Here is a 20934-nt window from a genome sequence, read left to right on the forward strand (position 1 = left end):
CACACACACTTACCTCCGAAGAAGTAAACACCTGGAAGATTCATGCTGTCCATCCATATCGCTCAATTGGCCCGCCATCGGATCTTTGCTTTTTCTGTCTTTTGCTTAGGGATACATACACATGCAGCGTAGAAACAATCCCCTTGGTTTCACCTGTCATCATCATTATCATCACCACCTTTCGTCATCGTGCCTTCGCCTGTGCTTGTAAGTAAACCATCCATCCATCCATCCACTTCGACTCGCCTGGGCGGATTGGTGGCTAGTGCTGCATATCCGACAAGAAGCGACGTCGTTGCTTTTCGTACCATCAAATGCGTGTCTCTGTCCCCTCTTTTCTCAAGCTATCCATCTTGCCTTACGCTGGGTCTCGGTGTCTCTCGAGGTCGTCCGATGAAACATCTGAGTCTAAATCGACATCTTAACCAAACTATGACGTGAGCCCGTAAGCAATTGGGTCTCTCTTCATCATCAAAGCCCAACATGGTCTCAGTGGTGGTCTATCCATCTAAACTAATCTACGCATCCCTTCATCCACCCATCGAGTTTATCTAAAATACGATAGAGCTGGGATTAATTGTTGATCGTTACGTCACACTGCTGCATCTTGCTTCTTCCCCGGTCGAACCCTCGAGACACCTCGTGGTGTAAAGGTGTGTGGGATGAGGTTGTTTTGCATTTGGCATCAGTGATATCTTAGCACGTACTCTAAATCCCGCCAATTCTCTCACCACTTGATCCTTCCCATCAAATCCGATACCTCTAGGTCTCCTCTCGTTCCGTACAAGACATACGGGGCCCAGGAAACCTCCGAGCATTGAAGTCTCGTTATGCTAACATTGCGTGAGCAATGACGTGTGAGAAGCCCAAAGGACGATCCCGAGTCTTGTGCGACCGGCCGGTTCCCGCCCGCCTTTTTTTGCCCCAGATGATCTGTAAGCCGACGTGCAGGTCCGCAGGGTCATGTCATGTTCCTAATCCGACGAGAAAAAAGCAAGAGAGAGGAAGATGCAAGGAAAAGGAAAGAAAAAGAAGAACAAGAAGGAAGATGCGAGCAAAAGCGAGAAACAACCAGCTTTGCCTTATTCGGACACAACCATTCCCCAAACCGCCTCGAGGACATCCTTCTCTTCAGGGAAGTGTAACTTCGTACTTGTAAACCACCCAAGTAGACTCCGTTGATCTCCAGAGATGCCACAATCAATTCCCACCAATCCGCTTCGACTTGAATCTCTGAAGAAATGTCGTGCAAACAAGAGACCATCGAATTGATTCAGTAAATTCCAAAGTAACACTGCAATGCTCTCACGCCGGAGCCTTTGCTTTCCCCAGAGTCCCCCTGATTCCGGATCCGCGCCTGACAGTCATCTCTTACACCCTTTCCAACAGTTCACCCCTCTCACTAACAAGCCGCCCAGAAAAAAGAAGCCTCCACCAAAAAACAAAGGACGGAAGCTAAGGAAAATCCTCTGCCTCGCCTATTCTTTGGCCCCCAATGCCGTCCCCGGCAATGCGCCGAAAAATGCCTTCCTTTCCCTGCCCCTCTCTTAAGACGCCTTAACCATAATATTACACCCGCGGCAGTTAATACACGCCCTCAAGAATTGATTGATGTCGTCTTCCTTTCCCCGTCCCGCCTCTTTCCCCCCCCCCCCCCCCCCCCCCTTCCAATATATCATCTACCGAAACCAGGGAGAAGGAAGATCTTAATCCACCTCCCCCTCAATCGTGTCCCTTCTCCGGGGTTTGGTCGCCCCCAAGTTTCCGCCACCCCCCTCCCCTTCCCATGATCCTTTCGCTGTTTTCGGTCCTGAGTTCCGCCGCCTGCGAAGGAGAGGAATGGGCGTGACAGGAGCATGTGGCCTACTGAAAAAGAATAATTATAATTGACTATTATACTGTAAACTAATTTCAGGGCAGACCGATATGTAAAAATCCCCTGGATACTGGAATCCGACTCCTTTGTATTCTGGCCTCGTGATTACAATTGTAGTTGGCTCATCCGTCATGTCCTTGCAGTCAGCACTTAACTTCACTTCACAAGCAGGAAGGCAGGCACACATTCTTTTTATCATTGTTTTATTCATGTTTTTGATAGCTCTTTAGGTCATTTTTCCATTGTTTTTTGGGCTCAGGGCTTTTTTGATCTTTAGGCGGGTTTTTGTTTTAAGTTCGTTTTTCTTTTTCTTTTTTTTCTTTTCCTCTTCCTTCTTCTTCTTCGGTTCATCATCATCACCATCATCCCTGTATCTTCCTCGCTTTTCTTTCTGCCTCTTGAATCATCCACTGACTCTAAGCCCTCTTTCTTGCCTCTTTTCTTTTCCTCATTTGCTTTTTTCCCCTTCCGTACGCATCCTCCATCTCGTCGAAAAAAAGCAACGAGGTCGCCCTCGATGGTATGACCCGTCTTCCTCTTTTGTAAAAAAAGACACATAATAAGACACAACTGTCAATGTCGCCCCAGACAATGACTTTGACCCTTTCGTATAGACCTGAGCTTTGGTAAAAAGAAAGAAGAAACATGATACGCAAAAGAAAACCATGAAGACCCCAGACCGTGGTATCATATGAGAGTGGTAAAAGAATAAACGCCACCTAGGTGCGAATAAAAACAGAAAACCAAACGACCAATAAAATAATGGGGAAAAAAAAAATGTCGCTGAAATGCAGCCTCGCCATAAAAGTAGATGCAACGCTAAACTGTAGAGTATGCATGTTCGAGGAATATCGAGGAACGTGGCCCGTCATCTCGTGAGAAAATGTACACGGTCATGGCTCTTTAAGGCATGACCAGAAGAGGGCGAGAAAATTAGGCGCAAATTTACCAGCCCTTCGAGTGGTATCCGTTGAAGGCCTCCTTCGTGAAGTACTGGTTCCAGCTGCTGGAGTTCGCATCCTCCGACTTGTCCATGTAGGCCTTCTCGGGGTATTGCTTGAGGTTCGCCACGTCGTGAGATGTGTGCCTCCGCTTGAGCACGGCATTAGCGGTCGACGACTTCTGTTGTCGTTCCCAGAGAAGGTGTCGGCGGAGAGACTCAGTCAACTCGGTGGCGAGCATGTGTCGTCGGGTGGTTCGGGGGGAGAGGGCGGCGGGGAAGTGGTTCTGAGCGGGGGGAGCCACGATGGGCTGCGCACCCGTCCTGGGGATTTCCCTGATGGGCTTGAGCTGATTGACGCGGCTGCCCCTCTTCATCATCAAGGGGGACTCGTCGGAGTCGTTGGGGGATCCCATGGTACATTGGCCAGCCTGGGGTCCGCGAGAGCGATGGAGTGCCGAGGTCGACTGGGACGCGGGGTTGCCAAGCCGCCTTTGCCGCTCGGTGGCCTCGAGACCAAGGGTAATGAGCGAGCGGCGAGAGACGAGCTGGGCAGTGGAGTCTACTCGCTTGAAATACGTCTTGTCATCGATGCTCGATTTGCCACTCACTTCGTCGGAATCTTCCCAATCAGAGTCGTCCTCGTCATCATCGATGGCGCTCTCGTCAACGTCGTCGCACTCGGTATCGTCATCCTCAATAGCGCTCGATTCATGAGTCCTAGGGAAGTGTTGGACGGTAGCCTGCTTCTTCAGGCCCGAGAGGGCACCGGAGCGGGATTTTTGAAGAGCCGTGGTCAGAGAACTCTCCTCCTCAGAGGAACCCGAAGTTCCGATCTGGAAGGATACGGGCTGCCTCGGCTTGGGCAATGTCTTCCTGATGGGGAGGCTTTGGTGTTCGCTCGAAGAGCTAGAGGCACCGCAGGTGAAGGTGGCGCCGACGTGCTTCCTGTGAGGCACCGAAGTGGGCTCCATTACTGAGCTAGGTGAGCTCTGGGGAACGCTGCTGGGTTGCTCGAACGTTATGCTGGTCGCTGGGTGGAAGCCACGAGTAACGGTGGTGGTGTGGAAGGATGTGTCGGGTGAAGTCTGCGGAGAGGATTCGGAGATGGCGTCCTCCGAGGCTTGTGAAGCCGCCTCCTCGGTAGTGGTAGATCCCGATCGCTCGAGAGCTGCCGCTGGTGGCAGCCGAGAAGGTGCGTTCTGGCGGAGGGGAAGCTCCTGTTCCTTGATAATCGAGACGAAGAGCTTCTCAAACTCTTCCGATCTGGGAGTCCTGTCTCGCCTGCTGCCGCAAGAGTCCTGTCGAGATATCCTTGGTCGGATGTCGACGGGGGAAGATTGTGCTGTGAAGTCACTAGCCTCGTCATCGGGTGCCGAATCGACACTCTTAGACAGTTGAGGCATGTCGGGGACTGACGAGACTGAGGGGATGGGTTGGGGAGCGCTCTGGGAAACGCCAGCCGGGGCAAGCTCAGGTCGGTGAAGCATGGTTGCCCTGTTCCAGTAGCGCCAGCACATGTATTCCAATCTCCTGCCGTTCTGAACTGAGTCGGCACATCTGGAGAAAACTGTGGTAATGGATTAGCATATAAATGACACTTTAACCATTGGGGCTAATATACTCACCAATCCACATGTCGTAGAGAGTTTGTGGGTTTCCGGCGTCAACCTTGTGTATTATTCCTGTATCCACAGTGAGGACGGGGGTATCTAATTGGAAAGGCATGTTGCCGATATGAGACTGCTCGAACAACCGAGCAGAAGGCGCACGCTTTTCAGGTGATGTGATGGTGGTTTGGGATTGAGAGTGCGCTTCGAAGGCAAGGGTGAGTAGGTGATCGAGTTATGAACGATCACGCAGCGTTTTCCACAGAGGGAATATCGGCACCGGAGCGAAGTGTAAGAGTTCGAGATTGATCTCGGGAAATGGCTGACGATGTCTTGGTCGTGCGCTTGTGTTGTCCGGCGGGTAGTGAGGGGGAGAGAGAGGGCCAGTGTTGTAAGTGAATTAGGGTACGGGTCCACGTCGGTGAGTTTGAATTGCTCCTCTATTCGATGCTATCGTCCGACGAATGTGACTGGGAATGTCGAAAGATGTGTATTTCGCAGTTTGGCCAAGTCGCGAGCGAGGTGGTGGTTTGGGTGTATGCGGGTTGAGGGGAGAAGAATATGGAACGAGATGGGGGTGGAAGGTAGTTATCTATCTTGGGGATCTGCTAGCAGAAGCTGAACCCACTATTTCTGGGGTGTGTGGGCGGCGGAGTGGAAGTGAAAAGACGCGGTGTGCTGGAGAGGGGGAAGTCACTAGCAACTCCGTATCCCACTACTTCGTACAGGGGGTGGAGGTGTGTGGGGTGTATGTCGACACGTAGGGTGTGCGAAATGATGGGGGGTGGATGTGGATGGGGGTGTCGAAAAGGAAGGGGGTGGCTTTTTCGTAAGGTGGGGTGGAGAACGGGGTGGGACGCTGAAGAGTCACGCCCCCTCCAGGGATTAGGCCAGAGTATTCCCGACGGTAATACGTTTGTGTGGTCCTTGTGATAATACCTATGCTCGGATTGGGTGGCGGTATCTCCGTTCTCCAAGCACGTGGATACTGCAAAATTTAAAGGGCCTTCATCTCTCGGAACAGTGGAGCTATGGGCCTCGGTAGTATTGTCGAACTCCGTAAAGGCAAAAAAAAGGAAATGGAAACGAATTGATCGGCTGGGACATATTTGTATGGAGTATTTTGTAGGGGAGCCAACCGAATCAATTGAACTGCCCTACTACTAGACTAACGGGACTTTGACACGAGCTTTTTTTACTTCTTTTTCCCCCCAGACTCGCAGCGGAACTTTTCGGGTTGATGGGGGGCGACAACCATACTTCACCGCGAAGTCGTAATGGTATGAGGAGGAGGGGAAGAAGATACCGGGTACGAAGTATTGCTTTGCAAAAGGAAAGCGAGTCAAACTCTGGTTCGGGGAAGCAAGCGATGAGGTCCTGAGCGCGGCTGAGGGAGGATAGCCAATGCACCGTTATTCTCACTTAGGAGAAAGAAAGAGCCGAAGAGGAGAACAACCGACCTCGCTTGACGGGGGTTTCCAAATTCGGACTAGTTTACGATAGTTTGTCAACTCTTTTGGTAACCACTTGCTGCCAACTTGGGCGAGGAGGTACCAAGCCTGACAAGGTGGTCCCGCAGCCGAAACCGTTATTTTCCTGATTGTCGGAAAACGGTCCTACGACCCAAAGCAGCCGCGTCACTTTAGTACTCCGTACTTGGTAAAGTTGAGCCCTTCCCAGTTGGGCATGAACGGATTTCTCATCGATACCACTTGGGCCGGAGGAAAAGGCAAGGCTCATCACGGGACGCGGGACGAAACAGCAAATTGCGCCGGCGCTGTGGCACAAGCCTCTCGGAGCCCTAACCATCGGTTTAGGTGCGCAGGTGATGGAGAAAAGAGGACCAAGTAATTTGGTTAATGAGCGAAGAAACAACACCGTCGTCAATAGTGTATGGGAAACTGATGAGGAGAACCAGGCCTCAAGCAAACAAAGTCTGGGGTAGTTGGTTATACCGTAATTGAGCCCTCCTCAGTCAGGGTATTTATTAATCGTGACTACCTTCCCACTCCCCATTGATTAACAGGTCACGATTGGGGAAGATCGAGGGCCTTGTCGTGGTTGACGGTCCCGTCTTCCCGCAAACGTCCAAATATCTTCAATCTGGAGGAATGAGTGAATCAAGAGATCCCTTGGTTCAACGACCCCGTTGACCCGGGAGTAAACGGTCGTTGAATCTAAACTATATTTTCCCCTGCTATAAGGGCCGAGTCCCACAAGTTGAGAAGATCACGGGGTCCAACTACGAAACGATCTGCCCATTATGCTCATTCTTGTGGGCGAGGAAAGAGAACGTGACTCGACGGAATAGACGGCGAAATCGATGAACGGGAATGAAAAGAAACAAAAGAGCTATTGGATATTATTCCTTTTTCCCAACCCTCCCAGCACCTGCAAATTGGCAAGTGATCGGATGGCATTGCGATGATGATTGCTCCATTTCCTGTCATCTCGGTGCAGATGAGCCCTCGCAGACACGGCCCTGATCACCTATGAATGTGTTTAATAGCGGTGATTTGCTGGCGAGTCTCAATTGCGATCGAATCAGATGGGCCAGTTTCTCATCCCGTCCATCCTCGATATTGAGACGTGCGTGGTCGACATCAGCGGTCAAGAGACGACCTCGTGATACGGTAGTGACATTACTACCAGCCACTCCCTCCTTGCCTCTTGTCGCCCTGCCCTTGTACTTCGTAAGCATCTATGTCAAGGAGCGCGAGCTTGGGGGATAAGCTTGATGGTCAAGCCCTTTTTTCCCCATCAACTTAGTAGGGGCCAACCTTGTTGCTGCCTACAGTTCCCGGTGATTATCAACCAGTGAAATAGGCAATATCGCGCTATCGTCTGTTTACATCAGTGCTGAGCCTGCACATCAATGGGTCTCCTCTCATGCGACTACCAGTGATTCGCTGCTATGTCAGCACCTGACCTCTCGCTGATGCCACCGCCCTGAGACCCCAGACAGAAGTTGTGGACCAGTGCCCCCGGTACTCAATCGCCCGAGCTCCGAACCCTCCGAACCGCTCAACCTCAGTGGCTGGAGACCCCAGAGAATATCGATTGGCTGCCAGGTCGTTATGGTGGCTTGACCCCTCAATCTCACCCGCGTTATGAACAGGTACAAGATGTTGAGGAGGGTTGCGAAGTACTAGGATTTTGTTCTCGCAAACAAAACATGACTATCTGTGTATTCATTCTGTTCCTTATCTTCCCCCGGTACTAAGGGATCATGGCTAGGACAATAAGCTTGAAGACAGGCAGAGGTTGCACTGGATACAGCGTACCCACTCCAGCTCAGGTGCTCCAAGTGTAAGACCCGATCGAGATTGAACGATGGCTTGTATTACAGGTACGGCGGATCAGAAACTAGACGAGGCGCTTATTCCAGAGACAATCGCCAGCGACTACTAAGAAGGGTCAGATGATTGTGAGTGACGATGTTAGTCCCCGATTGACTCCTGGAAACACTAGGCATTGTTCGGAGAGGTTCTCTGAAGGCCCCAATCGGCTTTGCTGGAAACGGTCCCCCCACTGCTTTCTTCGCTTGCTGGGAGCAGGCAAGCGATGAACAAAAAAATAGACGTGGGGGTTGAATTGAGTTCGATTGGAAGGCTTGACTGATCATATTACCAAAATGTCATGTTTGCCAACTCACGTTCTGGCGTTTGCATGGCTTCGGATGGCTTTCAATGGCTCTGGATGGCTTCGCCCTTCATGCACAGCTGCAGCTGACTCTTCTGCCTTGTCACCTGGCAATCACTCACTGCCGTTGGTTGGCAGCCTGCTTCCAACGTCGGTTCGATGCGCCTCTTCATGACGGAACCAACGATCCGACAGCAGCTCCCTGCTGATTGCTATATCAATGCTTGCTGTACGTTTGCTAGTAACTATTCATAATGACAACTGAGTTCGTGTAATTTCGAGTCAGAGACGGGTCCCCAGATTAACTGTACGCCACAGCAATCGGCAAACGAACTAAACGCTCCCTTTTCGTCATCAAGCAGCACCAACTTGTCTATGAGCGTCTCAGCAAATCATTGGTGAGCATCTGTCTCAGAAACGGACCCTCGCTTACCGAATGGAAAAAGAAACCCCAAGAATTTTAGCACAAGGCGAACGGAGCAAGTGGTAGCGCGAGGCGGGATTCCCAGCATTGCATCTGATGCCAACATCTGATTTAATTGATGTTTCCTTTTTTCTGCCCCTCATCTTCTGGATGACCACTTCGTACTTGCAGTTAACCCCGGAGAGGCCCGTTGATATTCGTGCATGTTCTACTCCGTACTTGTAGTCCTAACCAATTGGGACTACGGAGCACGCTACTTTGTAAACGACGTCGCGCTTCGTACGATTGTGCTGTTATGATACACTCCTCAGCTGGGCAGGCCCGAAGTCAGTGCTGTTGCCTCTTTGTTTCTGACTTGTCGAAATTTCCTATTTCCCGGATCCACCCCATGCATGTACGGAGTAAAGAGACGCTGGGGCGGTTCACTCTGGAGAGGCTAAGGTGCGCATCATCTTCTTACGAGGCTTGGTCTAAATCTGCCGACTGGATATATCATGAGCTTTCGTCCGCCTCCGGCCCTCCTCACGCGAACAGTAAAAAAAAATGAAGTGCCGATCTCGACACCACCTCCAATCCTTAGAGGATTATTTGCAACCATCAATATTAAAAAGTGTGTCGTATTAGGTCTTAAGACGCGAATCTTGTCGAATTGAATACAATCCCTCTCCTCCTTCCGCAATGCCGTCCCACATTGCCGACTCTGAAAGCTCTGACCCGAAAGACCTGGTCGGATCTCCAATCCTCGGCATGTGGAGACCTGTCGTAAGAGCACCCTTTTTTTTCGCTTTCGCTTTGGCAAGTCCAGGTTCCCCTTCAAAACGAGACCGGGATCTCCCCTTCTCATTGACGACCATCAAGATGGCTCTTTTTTTTTTTTTGCAAGGGGTGTGGCAGTTTGGATTCGTTTCCAAATTTCCCAGCTGCTGGGTCCGGGTCTGGGCTCCCCTGTTCCCCGCCTAACAATGCAGGCTTGGCTGCTCCCGGGTCTCTGGTGACGGATTCTTGGCTGGCCCCTCTGTACTTCGTAATTTGTACATGCTTGGAAGTGTTTAAGCGACTCCTGCGTTATCGATTAATTTGAAGGTCCGCGCTTTGCCTCTTTTCAACTCTCTTCCGTAACCCCCTTCCTCCTGCCTCCGGATCTTTGCAGGACTAGAACTGTAAGGTACGGTAAGGTCGTGCTGCGAACACGATTCCGGAGCTGGGGTTGGGGCCAGGACCCGGAGGTCTGGGACAGACGGCTAGCTGAAAACCTGAACATGATGGTCCCTGTTCGAGTCCTGGGGTCAAGTTGCCGGTGGAAGGTGATGCTTGATTCTGTATGTTCTCATATTTAATGCACAGTATTATTCTTCAGCCGCATAATGTATGTGATTTATAGGAGAATTTGGTCATTTTTCTGCCCTCACTTTAGGCAGGTCATAAGCGGGAACTATGTGGTAATGTGGCAGTCTCTGGGCAGAAGCAGAGGCAGGCAAAAAGGTTTCATAGGAGACACGGCAAACTTCCCATCACCAAAAATGCATGTCTCATCCCGTTACAGATTCCCCATATCATTGACAGTCTCGCGATATGTGGAGAGAAGCGGCAGGAACCGTCTCTCCTCCCCCAGACTCCACAAAGGGAACCGCCGCAGTTCTTTACCATGTACTTGTCCTTGCTCTCTGGCTGGTAAAACGATCTAGAGTGGAAATTGCTCAATCACTCACGAAGTTAGCTCGGATACCGGGCCCAAGTACGAGGTCTCGGTGGACTTACTACGAGCCGAAGCGAGAAAATTCGAGATGCCGAAAGAGAGACGGGGATGGAGCGGGAGATCTCGGGGGGAAGGAGCCTCAGGGAGGAGGGAGGCTAATTGCTAGCGTTCGTTCGGGTGCATGACCCAGTGCGTTGGGCAGGTCCGGCAAGTAAGGGATTGTGCTTCCGGGTTGCAAGGGCCCCATGCCGATACTCCCATGCCAGGGCCTTTTTTTCCTTCCTTTCCCATTTCCCTCTTTGATCAGAAACGCCATCACGGTAGTGTACGCTAAGGGTTTACGAGCGGGTGTCGCTTATTCGCTTTTCCGTCTCATATTTTTTAAGGGGTCGAAAAGAGGGTGGTGCAGCAGGCCTCTTTCGTCAGGCGCCGAGTCGCGATGATCCTCGCCGAGTCGGTGGGCCCACTTGGATTTTCTCGGTGCTCAAAATGATCAATCACATTCCCGACACTGAGGTTATTGGAAATCGCGTCGACGGGGACATGCAATACGACACCTCCTCATTCGAACCAAGAAAGGACAATGTTCATCAATTGATCCTTCCCTACCCCTCTACCGTCAGGCGAAAAAACCCCCACCAGAGAGGGCCCCGGTTCTCGCGTGACTTTTATAGTGCTCGTAGCATGTTTAGTATTCGCACGCCATCCGCCATCTTGGGGGCAAAATGATGCCGTCTTCGGGGGAAACTGCCACCGGGGGCAGATATTGGCAATGGCGCAGTATCTTGATATACTGTTACAATAGACTTCACTAGTTGCGGCCATCGGTATCTTAGTCCATCCCGTCATTGTGGTTGATCTCCTTCCCCCCCATTCCTTGCCCCCCCACCAGGCCCAGGATATCGATCCACCTAGAAAGTGCTTGACAACCGGTCACCGGAGCCCTTGCAAGTGGCTTTCTTCCTGCCTGAGACTCGCGAGCTGTGTTTCTTCGCCGTTACGTCGGAGAAGGGGGTGGGTGTGTGCTACCACCATATCCCACTGCGAGAGAATATTGATGAAGGACGGAGGAAGAATCGGGCACCCTTGCTCGGTGACCGTTCATCGTTGTCTCCTAATAGTGTACTCCGTACGAAGTTAATATTGGCTTCTTACTCCACGAGTCCTGGTGCAAAGTAGCCAGATAGGATTGGGCAGAATATATCACGTCAAAGTACGGAGTACAGCTGCGGGTCTATCCTGGAGGATCAATGTGAGACCCGTCAGGGTGGTTCCGGCTGGCAACCCACCCACCTCATCCGTCCGTCCCCCAAACCAGGTTCTCTGTCCTCTTTCTTCAACTCAGTGCAGTCCAAATCTCATCTACCGACTGGTAACACAACAGCTTCTTGCTGACTCAGTCCTGCGTGTCTCTTGAAATCCGATCGTACGAAATCGAGATAAACTAGAAAAAGCACCCAAGAGATCTCAAAGATCGGACAGACTGCAAGATGCCGATTCACTTGTGTCCTTCTCAGCATCCCCAATGTTTCGCATCTCTCGTTTCCGTGTCCCCTTCTTCGTACACCACAGCATCGACTGAGATAGTTACAAACCCCCACACGCTTCATACGAAATACAGAGAGACAAAAAAAGATATCGCTTGGTGCTCAAACAAAGGGGCGTGGGTTTCGCACCCCGACATCCAATTAAGATAATGATTCCAGCCACACCTTTTGCATGTGCTGCTTCCTGTCAGGGAGGACGAGGAGATTCTCTCTGTTCATTTGGGATTATCGCTTGGCTCCTAGAATCGGAATCGAGAAACCCCCACGCGAAATAACCCGAAACGCACATGACCGCTCACCCTGGTTTCTGGGAGCGAGGATCCGACAGGGGCCTGTAAACCGCAAACAATGCGTCCTTCCAGCTCGGTGTGGGGAGGGACACAATTAATCACTCGATGAAATTCGCGTGGTCGTAAAAAAGGGGTTCGAAAAAAAGATGCGCAGATGTGAGGAAAATTAGAGGTGTCATTTTATTGATAATCTGGAGAATGTCTTGTCGATCAGGAAAGAGAAGTGATGAGCAAGATATAACTCGGTATAATTTACTCATTTACCCAACCTAACAATGGACTTCGTATGTCGTAAAGCAGTTTGTTAGCTTCCTGCTGCCGCGTTCCTCCAACCAGGTCGGGTTTAGTTCGTCAACGCCAAACGGAGTTCTCCGTTCACCCGTCCGCACTCAACAGGTCGTGGCTTTTCGCTAGCAGAGTCTGGAGAAACGGCTCGTCACGTGTAGCTTTCATTCGCTCCAGCTGGGGTAGCCTATTTTTGTAGTTTTAAATACCGGTTGGGGGGATGGGGGATTTGCCTTCTTCCAGACGTTCCATGATGCCCTCGGTGAGGGAACAAGGAAAGCGAGACGAAGTCCTTCTCTCTTCGAAACCAAAATCGCGAAACCCACCCACAGAGAGCACGGGTCACGTTCTCCTTCGCCCAAGGGAGAGAACACGTGCCAGTGTCTATCTGCCAACCCTTGGACCGTCTGGACCTTTCTCTTCAATGACCCCTGTCGACACCTGCCAATCGCAGCAGAGCGACCGCAGCAATGAATTGTGTGTGCCAAAGCTGGATGGTAGAAGAGTGTCTTCATCCCGGTAACTGTGTATGAGGTACGTACCGTCAATGGGGAATAGGTGGGGCCGGGTCAAGTTGAGAGCTTTCCCCGGTGGACTAGGGTCGTTGGACCAGGGGGGCTTACGAGGGTTGGCACGCAGTGCTCAATCCAGCAAGGGCTTTTGGTGGGGGGATTAGTTTCTCACACAAATCTCGCTGGGGTGGGTTCACAGGTGTGTGGCTCTGAATTCTTCGTGGGGTCGATGGGTGGCTGTTAGATGGGGGTACGTTGTACGTAAAACGGACAGTTATCACATTGGGATTTTCCTTTTGGAGCAAACACCGTTGGCCTCTGGGGCTTCAGCTGGCACTTCATAATAATCTCGCGACATCGAGGCGTACGGGGGAGGAGCCGCGAATCCTCATCGGGGACAGGGGAACGAAATAGACGTTGGGCGGTTAGATGTAAAACGTCATGGGGTTCTTTGAAGTTGGACTACCCACACATCTCCTGCTTCGTCCACCGACCGACCGTCATACACCAGCCGTACTTGTAAACTCGACCACGTCGTAAACATGAACACACAATCTCATCACCGACCGTCGCAAGAAACGATGCTGGAATCCTCCGTATGATCGCCGTTTGTCAATAAGCGACGCCATGTTCCAGCCCTCTCCTCAGAGCAATGGGAACGGAGATCACATATCCTGACTCGGCGAAGTAATACAAACCCCACGCCTGCGCGAACGCCTCGCTAAAGGCACGGGGAAGCCCGAGCTTCAAGACAATTATGACTGTGATTGCTTTTTCGTTTGTTTCTTTTTTGGACACTCGACGAAATCTACACCCCTCTTTCAAACGCAGTTCCACTAGTAGTTTAGACGTCCTGCAGCCGATGCGTACGGGTTCGGCTGGCTTAAGCCGCTGACGCTGTTCACATTGGTATTTTGTGGCTTTCTTTAGTTACTTTTTCCCTTCTTTTTTTGGACACTTGCACACCCGTGATGGGGTTCGGCGGGGGAGCAATTGCTTCTTTAAAACAGCATGCTCTAAGCGACCTCATTAGTTCTCTGGGCCTTTGCGAATCCGAGCACAAATTCGATGATCGACTGCCAGGCCTGTCTCAGATCTAGAGCATACCGATTCCGATCCTTCTTAGTCTCCTGCTTATCCCCTCGTTGCTGATGCAGTTTTTGGGCTGGGTGTTGATGCCTTGCCTTATGCAAGTCTCGGGGTTTGATTTTGCTACGCGCCTGTTAGGGTTAAGGTTACGCGAAGTATGGATGACTGTCCTCCTTTTTCTCAGCAAGCCATTGAAGCCATCAACTCAACCAAGGAGCAAGCCTCAACTTGACGTTATTTTATTTTTATACTTCCCGAATTTACACTCCTCTAGGGCGAATTAAACCGTCTTCGCAAAAAAAAAAAAAAAAAAAAAAAAAAAAAAAAAGCAGAGTCAAGAAACCGGTTTTGATCTGATCACAAGCCACCCTGTCGTGCATACCGAAGAAGCAAAGACAACACTGAAGGCCACCACCATCCCCAGCGCCACCTCATTTATCAGGTTGTTATTGCTTGCTGAGCATTCTTGTGTGATAATAACGCCGTTTACAACAACTATTACTATCATTATTCCCTGTTTGAATAGTATCCCCGATATCTCCAGGACGGGGTCGTGCCTCTCAATTTCAAGAAGCAGCCTCCGCACTCGCGTGAAGCAGGTTTCTGTTGCTTTTTCGAGGCCTTCCTCCCAGTTGTAGTGTATTGCGGGACTCGATGTAATGATAAGGCGCATGATATATCGAGCTGAGGGCAGCCCCGAAAAGGCGGTCGAATATACAGCCAAGCGGGAATTAATCCAACGGCAAGATATTCCATTTGACGATTACTTGGCCAGTGCAAGTCTTGGTTTCTCTCCCAGCCGCTTGGCGGCGTATCTCACGACTGCCGGCAGGCATCGCAGGTGTTAATTAGATAGTTTACTTCGGATACAACCAAGAGAAATCCAAAACAATTTGCTTCATGTTGAACTCATTAGTGAGTATAGTGAGGAACTATGTTGAATCATGAAAACTGATAAAGGGCCCATCTCCGCCGCCGCTGAATTGGACAACAGTCATCTGACTGCGCCCAGCGCCCACGAAGCTGACCTTTGAGATGATGGCAAGTGCTTTTTATTTCCTTTTATTGCGTTTTGACCCATGAGTCGCAGCGATCGAAGCTCCTACAGGTGACAGCCTCCCCTCAATTACTTACATTCCCAAGACATCAATGGAGATACGGAGATATCAGAGACAAGTGGATGGGGCGACGGCCTGAGTGCCGGCCATTGTCTATACGCCCCCCAGTCATTTCCAGGAACTCAAAAGCCATTGCGGGTTCTTCCCCCCTCATCGGAACCCCCCTCTCGGACAAAATGTGTCAACAACTATTTGACTATTGTGCCACCGGGTCGTTATAGCGTTTGTTGGATAGTTCACACATGTCCTACAAGTCTCAGGCGGGTGAGGTTTGCTCCCCAGACCGGGGCGGCTCACAACTTCATGATATGTCGTGGTCGATGGGTAGCGTGGGTTAGGTGCTTAGAAGAAGCAAACACGCCGGCACCTGAACCCCTGTCGATGCAGCATCGGGTTTGCCACACCTTTTTTCCCCAAACTGAAGTTGTTGGTCAACTTTCTTGATCCTATAAAGAGTTTACTCCTCGTCGATTGCACAGGCTTGGTAAATTCTGGCCTCGGTTTTTCTGAGCAGCGATTTCTTTTCCCTGCAACGTTATTTTCGGCCCTTATTCGAACCTTCGTAACGATGCATCCCTTTAGGAAATACAGAGGCGCATTCTCTTACGGAGGGAGCCTTTCGAGAAACGACTTGTACGGGTGACAGCGAAGCGAAGGGGATGACCCCAGCAGAAATTCATCACGGGATCACAGAAAACTCGTCATCATCGACTCAACAATAAGGCAATTCATCCGCCCGTCGAGCCACTGCGCCGTTGCGGCTGCTCCTCTCTTACGCCGTGCACCGCCTCATTTGTTGTCCTTTTTATATTCCTCATCCCGCAGGGAGAAACTTTAAATACCAGCCAGAGCAAATGGGTGGTTGCGTTTCAGCCTGCCAGCTCATCGGTCACTTGACGTCTTTGTCGGGCCACACCCTCCGCCACCGCCGGGCTGGGGAATACACCTATTCTGGGACCCTGTCCTATTAGATGGCGGCAATTGACATCTCAATTCGAACATCGAACCCAGCGCTTACCGGCAGTGTTTGCCTGGCTATGACGACGCCCCCCTGGTGTGTGTGTGCTGTGCATGTGCGAGTGTGTGTGTGTCCATGTGCGGTTCTGGTTTGACGATCCAAGGGAGGCGGGGGGGCGGTACAAATGGGAAGAGCGGCAAAAAGAAGGGAGGCGGTTGCCCCGCGTTTTCTTTTTGGCTGCTCTCGGGCCTTAGATCCGAGAATGGACGTGCCCACATGATCTCGACGAAAGGGGAACAAGAATTCCAGCAGAATAAAACGTTTCGCTTGTTTAAGGCTGCGTTGCCTGACCTGGGGATCCCTCGCAGCCCTGGAGAGGGGTTATTATCCGTAAAAGGCCCGTCTTCAAAGTGGCGACCGCACCAAAGGAGGGGGTGGGACAGAGGACGAGGGAGAGATCTGGTCCATCCCGTTCTGGCGATTTGAATCGGGACATATCGCCTTAAACTGGGCAAGACCGCGTGATCGCGATCGTCTAAGGGTTTGCATTCGCCTCTTTCCCTTACCCCTCCGTATTCAACCCAGCGTTCCTGAATTGAGCCGCAAGGAATGAGGAAAAGGCCGAGTTTTACGATCTCGTCGGAACGGGGTGGCGATTTTCCCCTCTCTTCACGTTCCCATTTTCAGTGCCGTGATAACTCCACGTCGGAGGGATTCCCACATGACCTTCGGGGAAGAGAACTAAACTAAACGACACAGTTACCAACAAACATGCGGAGGATTGACCACGAGACGAGACTAAAGGATTTGATGCTGCGACCCTTTTTGACACTAACACTGATTTGCCGCTGCGGAGTTGAGCCTCAGTCCAAACGGCTCCAGTTGCTTTCTATCAACAAAGCATATGATAATACTCAAGGCTGATGGCCCAGCCACTAGTTGATCCTTCGCCTGTTTTCCCCTCGTCCTGTGAGCAGCAGAAAAAAGCTTTTGCTTAATCTAGTATCGGAAGCCGGGGGGCCCATCAAGAGGGAAACTAAATTCGCCAAGACCCCCCGGATTCTCAAGATCCAATCCAGGAATCACCGTTTCGAATCTTCCTGCATTGAGAAGGAAACGTAAACCCCGAGCTGAAGGATGGATCAAATGGCACTTTTTTTTGCTGCTTCCTTAATTCCAGGCACATACGAGTCCAGGGGTTACTGGCGTGAGCCTCGGCCTTCTGAGTCCAGGCTGATTACGCAGCAGGTACATACAGCTGCAGCATGAAGAGTCACGATCAAGGGTCACGGAGCAGGACAACTCATCAGCTCAACCCACCGGCATTGATTCCAAGTGGAATTTCATTCCCGAGGCGTGAACATAAACCCCAGAAGCATTGTTACAGACTAGAGCGAAATGGGGAACCAGCCTCCTCTCCTCCGCATTAATCTCGAACCCGGCCCTTCGGTATGAAATGGGTAGCGGACGCGACGTTGCCCTTTTTTTTTTTTTTTTTTTTTTCTTGACCATCGTGGGTCTCTTCGGGAGAACTCGCACGCCAAGGCCAGGCCCAGCCTTGAGAGGGCCCCACACGCTCCCTCGATGATTTCGATGCTCCAATGCCGAGTAATAGCGTCGTGTACGAAGTAAACTACGATGACTCCGTCGTGAAAACCATGATCGATGACAAGGGCCTGCGTATCCAGGAATTCGGCGCCAGCATGCCCGAGGTTACGTCTCCCTGGTATGAAGGAAGCGGCAAGGGGATGGTCTCGTGAGAATAGAAGAAACTAGTCCCTAATTATTATCGTACATGAGGCGAAACTGCAAATATGGGTTAGGCTCAGATGGCCCTGTCTTCTTCCCACTAGGAGCGAACTGCCATTGTCACATTCCCCAAACCGAAGCCGACGGCATTCGGATGCAAAGCCGGCTTTGGAGAAGGAGAAAAATTGGATGATGATGAAGGGGCGTATGCGTAAAACAGAGTCGAGTACCATCGTGAGCTTTGCTCAGCGGGCGTCTTGACGATGAAAAACTGGGGTTTTCTTCTTGGTCTCTCTGACATTCCTCCTGCGAATTTATCCGGCACGTGGTTTAAATTGAGCCGGACGGTTTTGGTCCATCTCCAAGCTATTGATCACTTTAATTTTGAGTTTTGTATGGGGAAATAATACCGTGGAGCCGCCATATTACAGTATTGCAGAAGTTTGTATGGGGTACATAAGTTGCATGCCTCGGGCTGCTTCATATGACTGAATACGGCATTGAGCTTGACGGAAAACGGGATATCAATTGATGAATTAAGGGGCCGAACTTCAAATCATGGGATTGCTTCTCCATTCTCCATCCTTCGTACTTACACCCCCTTATCCCTATGGAAGAACCGTTGACGCATGGAATGCATGATCAAATGAATAAAATATTGTCTTCATTCGGCTCTTCTTTCAACGCAGGTCAAAAACCTCGCTTGGCTTGCGTCATTGTGTATTTTTCCTTCTTCGAAGAATCACGAAAGAACATTCCTCATGCGTTTTTTCCTCTGTTCACGTTTTCTCTCTCCAGTCTTTGTAGATCATGCCCTTCCTCGGCATTAGAGCCGGAGGGAAAAAATTCAAAAGTCATCTGAGGGGCCGCTCAACGCCGTCTGCCGCCTCAACCCGACAGGGCCGGCGGGTGCCGGGATCACAGAGATCTTGAGATGGAGGAGGGATCGGCGGGACGGCGGTCAGGAAATTCCCTCGTGCCTTGTGTTTTACGAAGTATCATATCGGGTGACTCTAAAAGAATAAAAAAGAGAGTGGGAAAAAAAAAACCTGGTGCAGTGCATACTCCGACCACAAGGCTTGGCTGGCCTGCTGCACCAACAATCCCTCGGCTGGCAAGTAGCCGCGAGACCGCTCTTTTTTTTTTTTTTTTTTTTTTTTTTTTTTTTCCAGCCCGTCTGGAAGGTAAGGATGCATTCCGGCTGTGCGATTCGCGTCAATCACAAGCACAGCCAAATAGGCGGTGTAAGGGAAAAAAAAAAAAATTTTTTTTCTCATTCAATTTCCGGAAAATTGTTTTTACAGAGTACAGTTCATCTTGCAGGATGTGGATGTCGAAGGACGTGTCCAGCTGGGGGAAAAAAGCCATTTTCTCTCCCGTTCCCGAGGACGTGCGAAGTCAGCTTCGAAATGAAAGGCTCGTTGCGCGTGCAGATTCCGGGGACATCGTGAGTTGTTGAGTGCATTACACAAAAAAAAATGTGGACAGCGGTCCCTTGCAGGGCGGATCTCACGATAGTCCAAGGAAAAAAAAAAAAAGGGGTGAGGGGAGGCACGATGTCCCGCAGCGAAGCACGTCCTAGCAAGTGTGCGACATCGTCACTTTCGGACGAAAAAAAAAGGTGGAGGTGCTGTTTCTAGTTCCCAAAGTGGTCCACGATCCTCTTGGCTGCCAGATCGTGAGTTTTTTTCCCCTTTTGGGCGGACGAGTCAAATTGGGAGGGGGTGCGGCATTCACTGAGAATGCTGTGCTGAGGTGCCAGCAGTACATTCCTGCACAGGTGATAGGTGACAGGCCGAAAAGCTGGTCAAAAGGTGATATCGTGGGTAGGGTCCGGGGGAGGAGGGGATGGCTCGGGAGCGGGAGGATCGTGGGAAGGCAAAACGATGCTACCGAACGCTCCCCGGTTTATCCTTCAACGTTGCGTTGCTTCACTTCGCACACTCTTTCGTACACTACACTACTTCATACGCTTGACATGGGGTCGCGAGAACAGGCCGTCACCCGTCACCTGGCGCTGGTCTATCTTCACAACATATTGATCACACCGTCGAGGTTCTTATCGAAGAGATAGGATGGCAACTTGATACGGACTTTCGAAGAGTCATTTTTTTCTTTCTTTCTTTCCTTTTCCCTCTTCCTCACCTTCCTTTCATTTCAGGATGCATCTCATCACATTCTACCCCCTGTCAGAACAACATCCACCAGCCCATCCATTTCTTAACGGTGAGAGGACGAAGGGTCCCTTCTTTTTCGACGTATCAATTGAAATCCGTCAAAACTTCAGCGCTTTGCCGCGCAACTTACGGTCATGTGCACCCGCCCTGCATTGTTGGCGTCCCCCTCGTAATCAAAACAAGGTATGCGATCGAGCGCTGGCAACGAGAAACGTGGGAATGTTGACCAGTGCTTTCTTCTGCTTCTTCTTCACATCTCCCCACCCCTTGCACGTTTGCGGACTCCGAGATATCCCAAATCACCGCGCTGTGAACAAGGACAATGAGACGTTGCTGTGGGTGGAAATGCTGAAGCTCTCAGGTTTGGGTTGGGGGGGGGCTGCCTAATCGCATCTTATCACCGCGTGCCAGCGGGTATGATTCAAAGCCGACCCCACGAGGCGCAGAATAACCGTTGTTCTTTGGTTTTTTTTGACTTCGGTGGTGTCGCCATTGTCGTCGTGTGCTCTTACAGAATCGGGAAGGTGGCAGAACGAAAAGAACAATTCAGCAATGTCTCAGAAAATACGTTTGCTTCCCAGAAAACGCGTAGTTGGGACTAAACTACCATCTCTCCCCCCCAACAAACGTTTGATATTGACCGGAATCGGGTCCGCCACACTCGTTTTGGTGCCCAGCGCTAGAAGTCCAGCGTTCCCAAAATGTGTCATGAGGACACGGAAAACAGACCGCGTTCAGGAACAGTTCGCCCTTTTTGGTCGATGGAGGGGGGAGACTGCTACACTTTATTCCCTCACACCCACGGTCCATATCAGAAAACGGACGACCCTCCTTCGGACTGAGTACTTTTTCCATCCCCGACAACGGCGGCCTTCTTGCCCAAGGCACAGAGACAACAGCCCAGTGATTGCCGGAGGTGTAAAGTGTAGCGCGTACAAGTAAAAACGTACGGCACCCCACGAGGTGTCCAGGGACAAACGTTCTTCCCACTCCCCACCTTCTTTCTACTAAACTACAAGGA

At 50.8% G+C, this 20934-nt stretch overlaps 1 protein-coding gene across 1 annotated transcript; it reads right to left on the bottom strand.

The window, feature by feature from the left end:
* Nucleotides 1-2821: 2821 nt before the first annotated feature.
* On the bottom strand, nt 2822-4544 carry SAPIO_CDS8146 (uncharacterized protein; the record flags this gene model as incomplete). Its single annotated transcript, XM_016789844.1, has 2 exons — nt 2822-4386; nt 4445-4544. The coding sequence occupies 2 exons, from the start codon at nt 4542-4544 to the stop codon at nt 2822-2824; spliced, it is 1665 nt and encodes a 554-aa protein (XP_016640107.1).
* Between the last annotated feature and the right edge of the window lie 16390 nt (nt 4545-20934).

The sequence above is a fragment of the Scedosporium apiospermum genome (genome assembly GCF_000732125.1).
Source record: "Scedosporium apiospermum strain IHEM 14462 chromosome Unknown SEQ_SAPIO_0121, whole genome shotgun sequence".
Lineage (NCBI taxonomy): Eukaryota > Fungi > Ascomycota > Sordariomycetes > Microascales > Microascaceae > Scedosporium > Scedosporium apiospermum.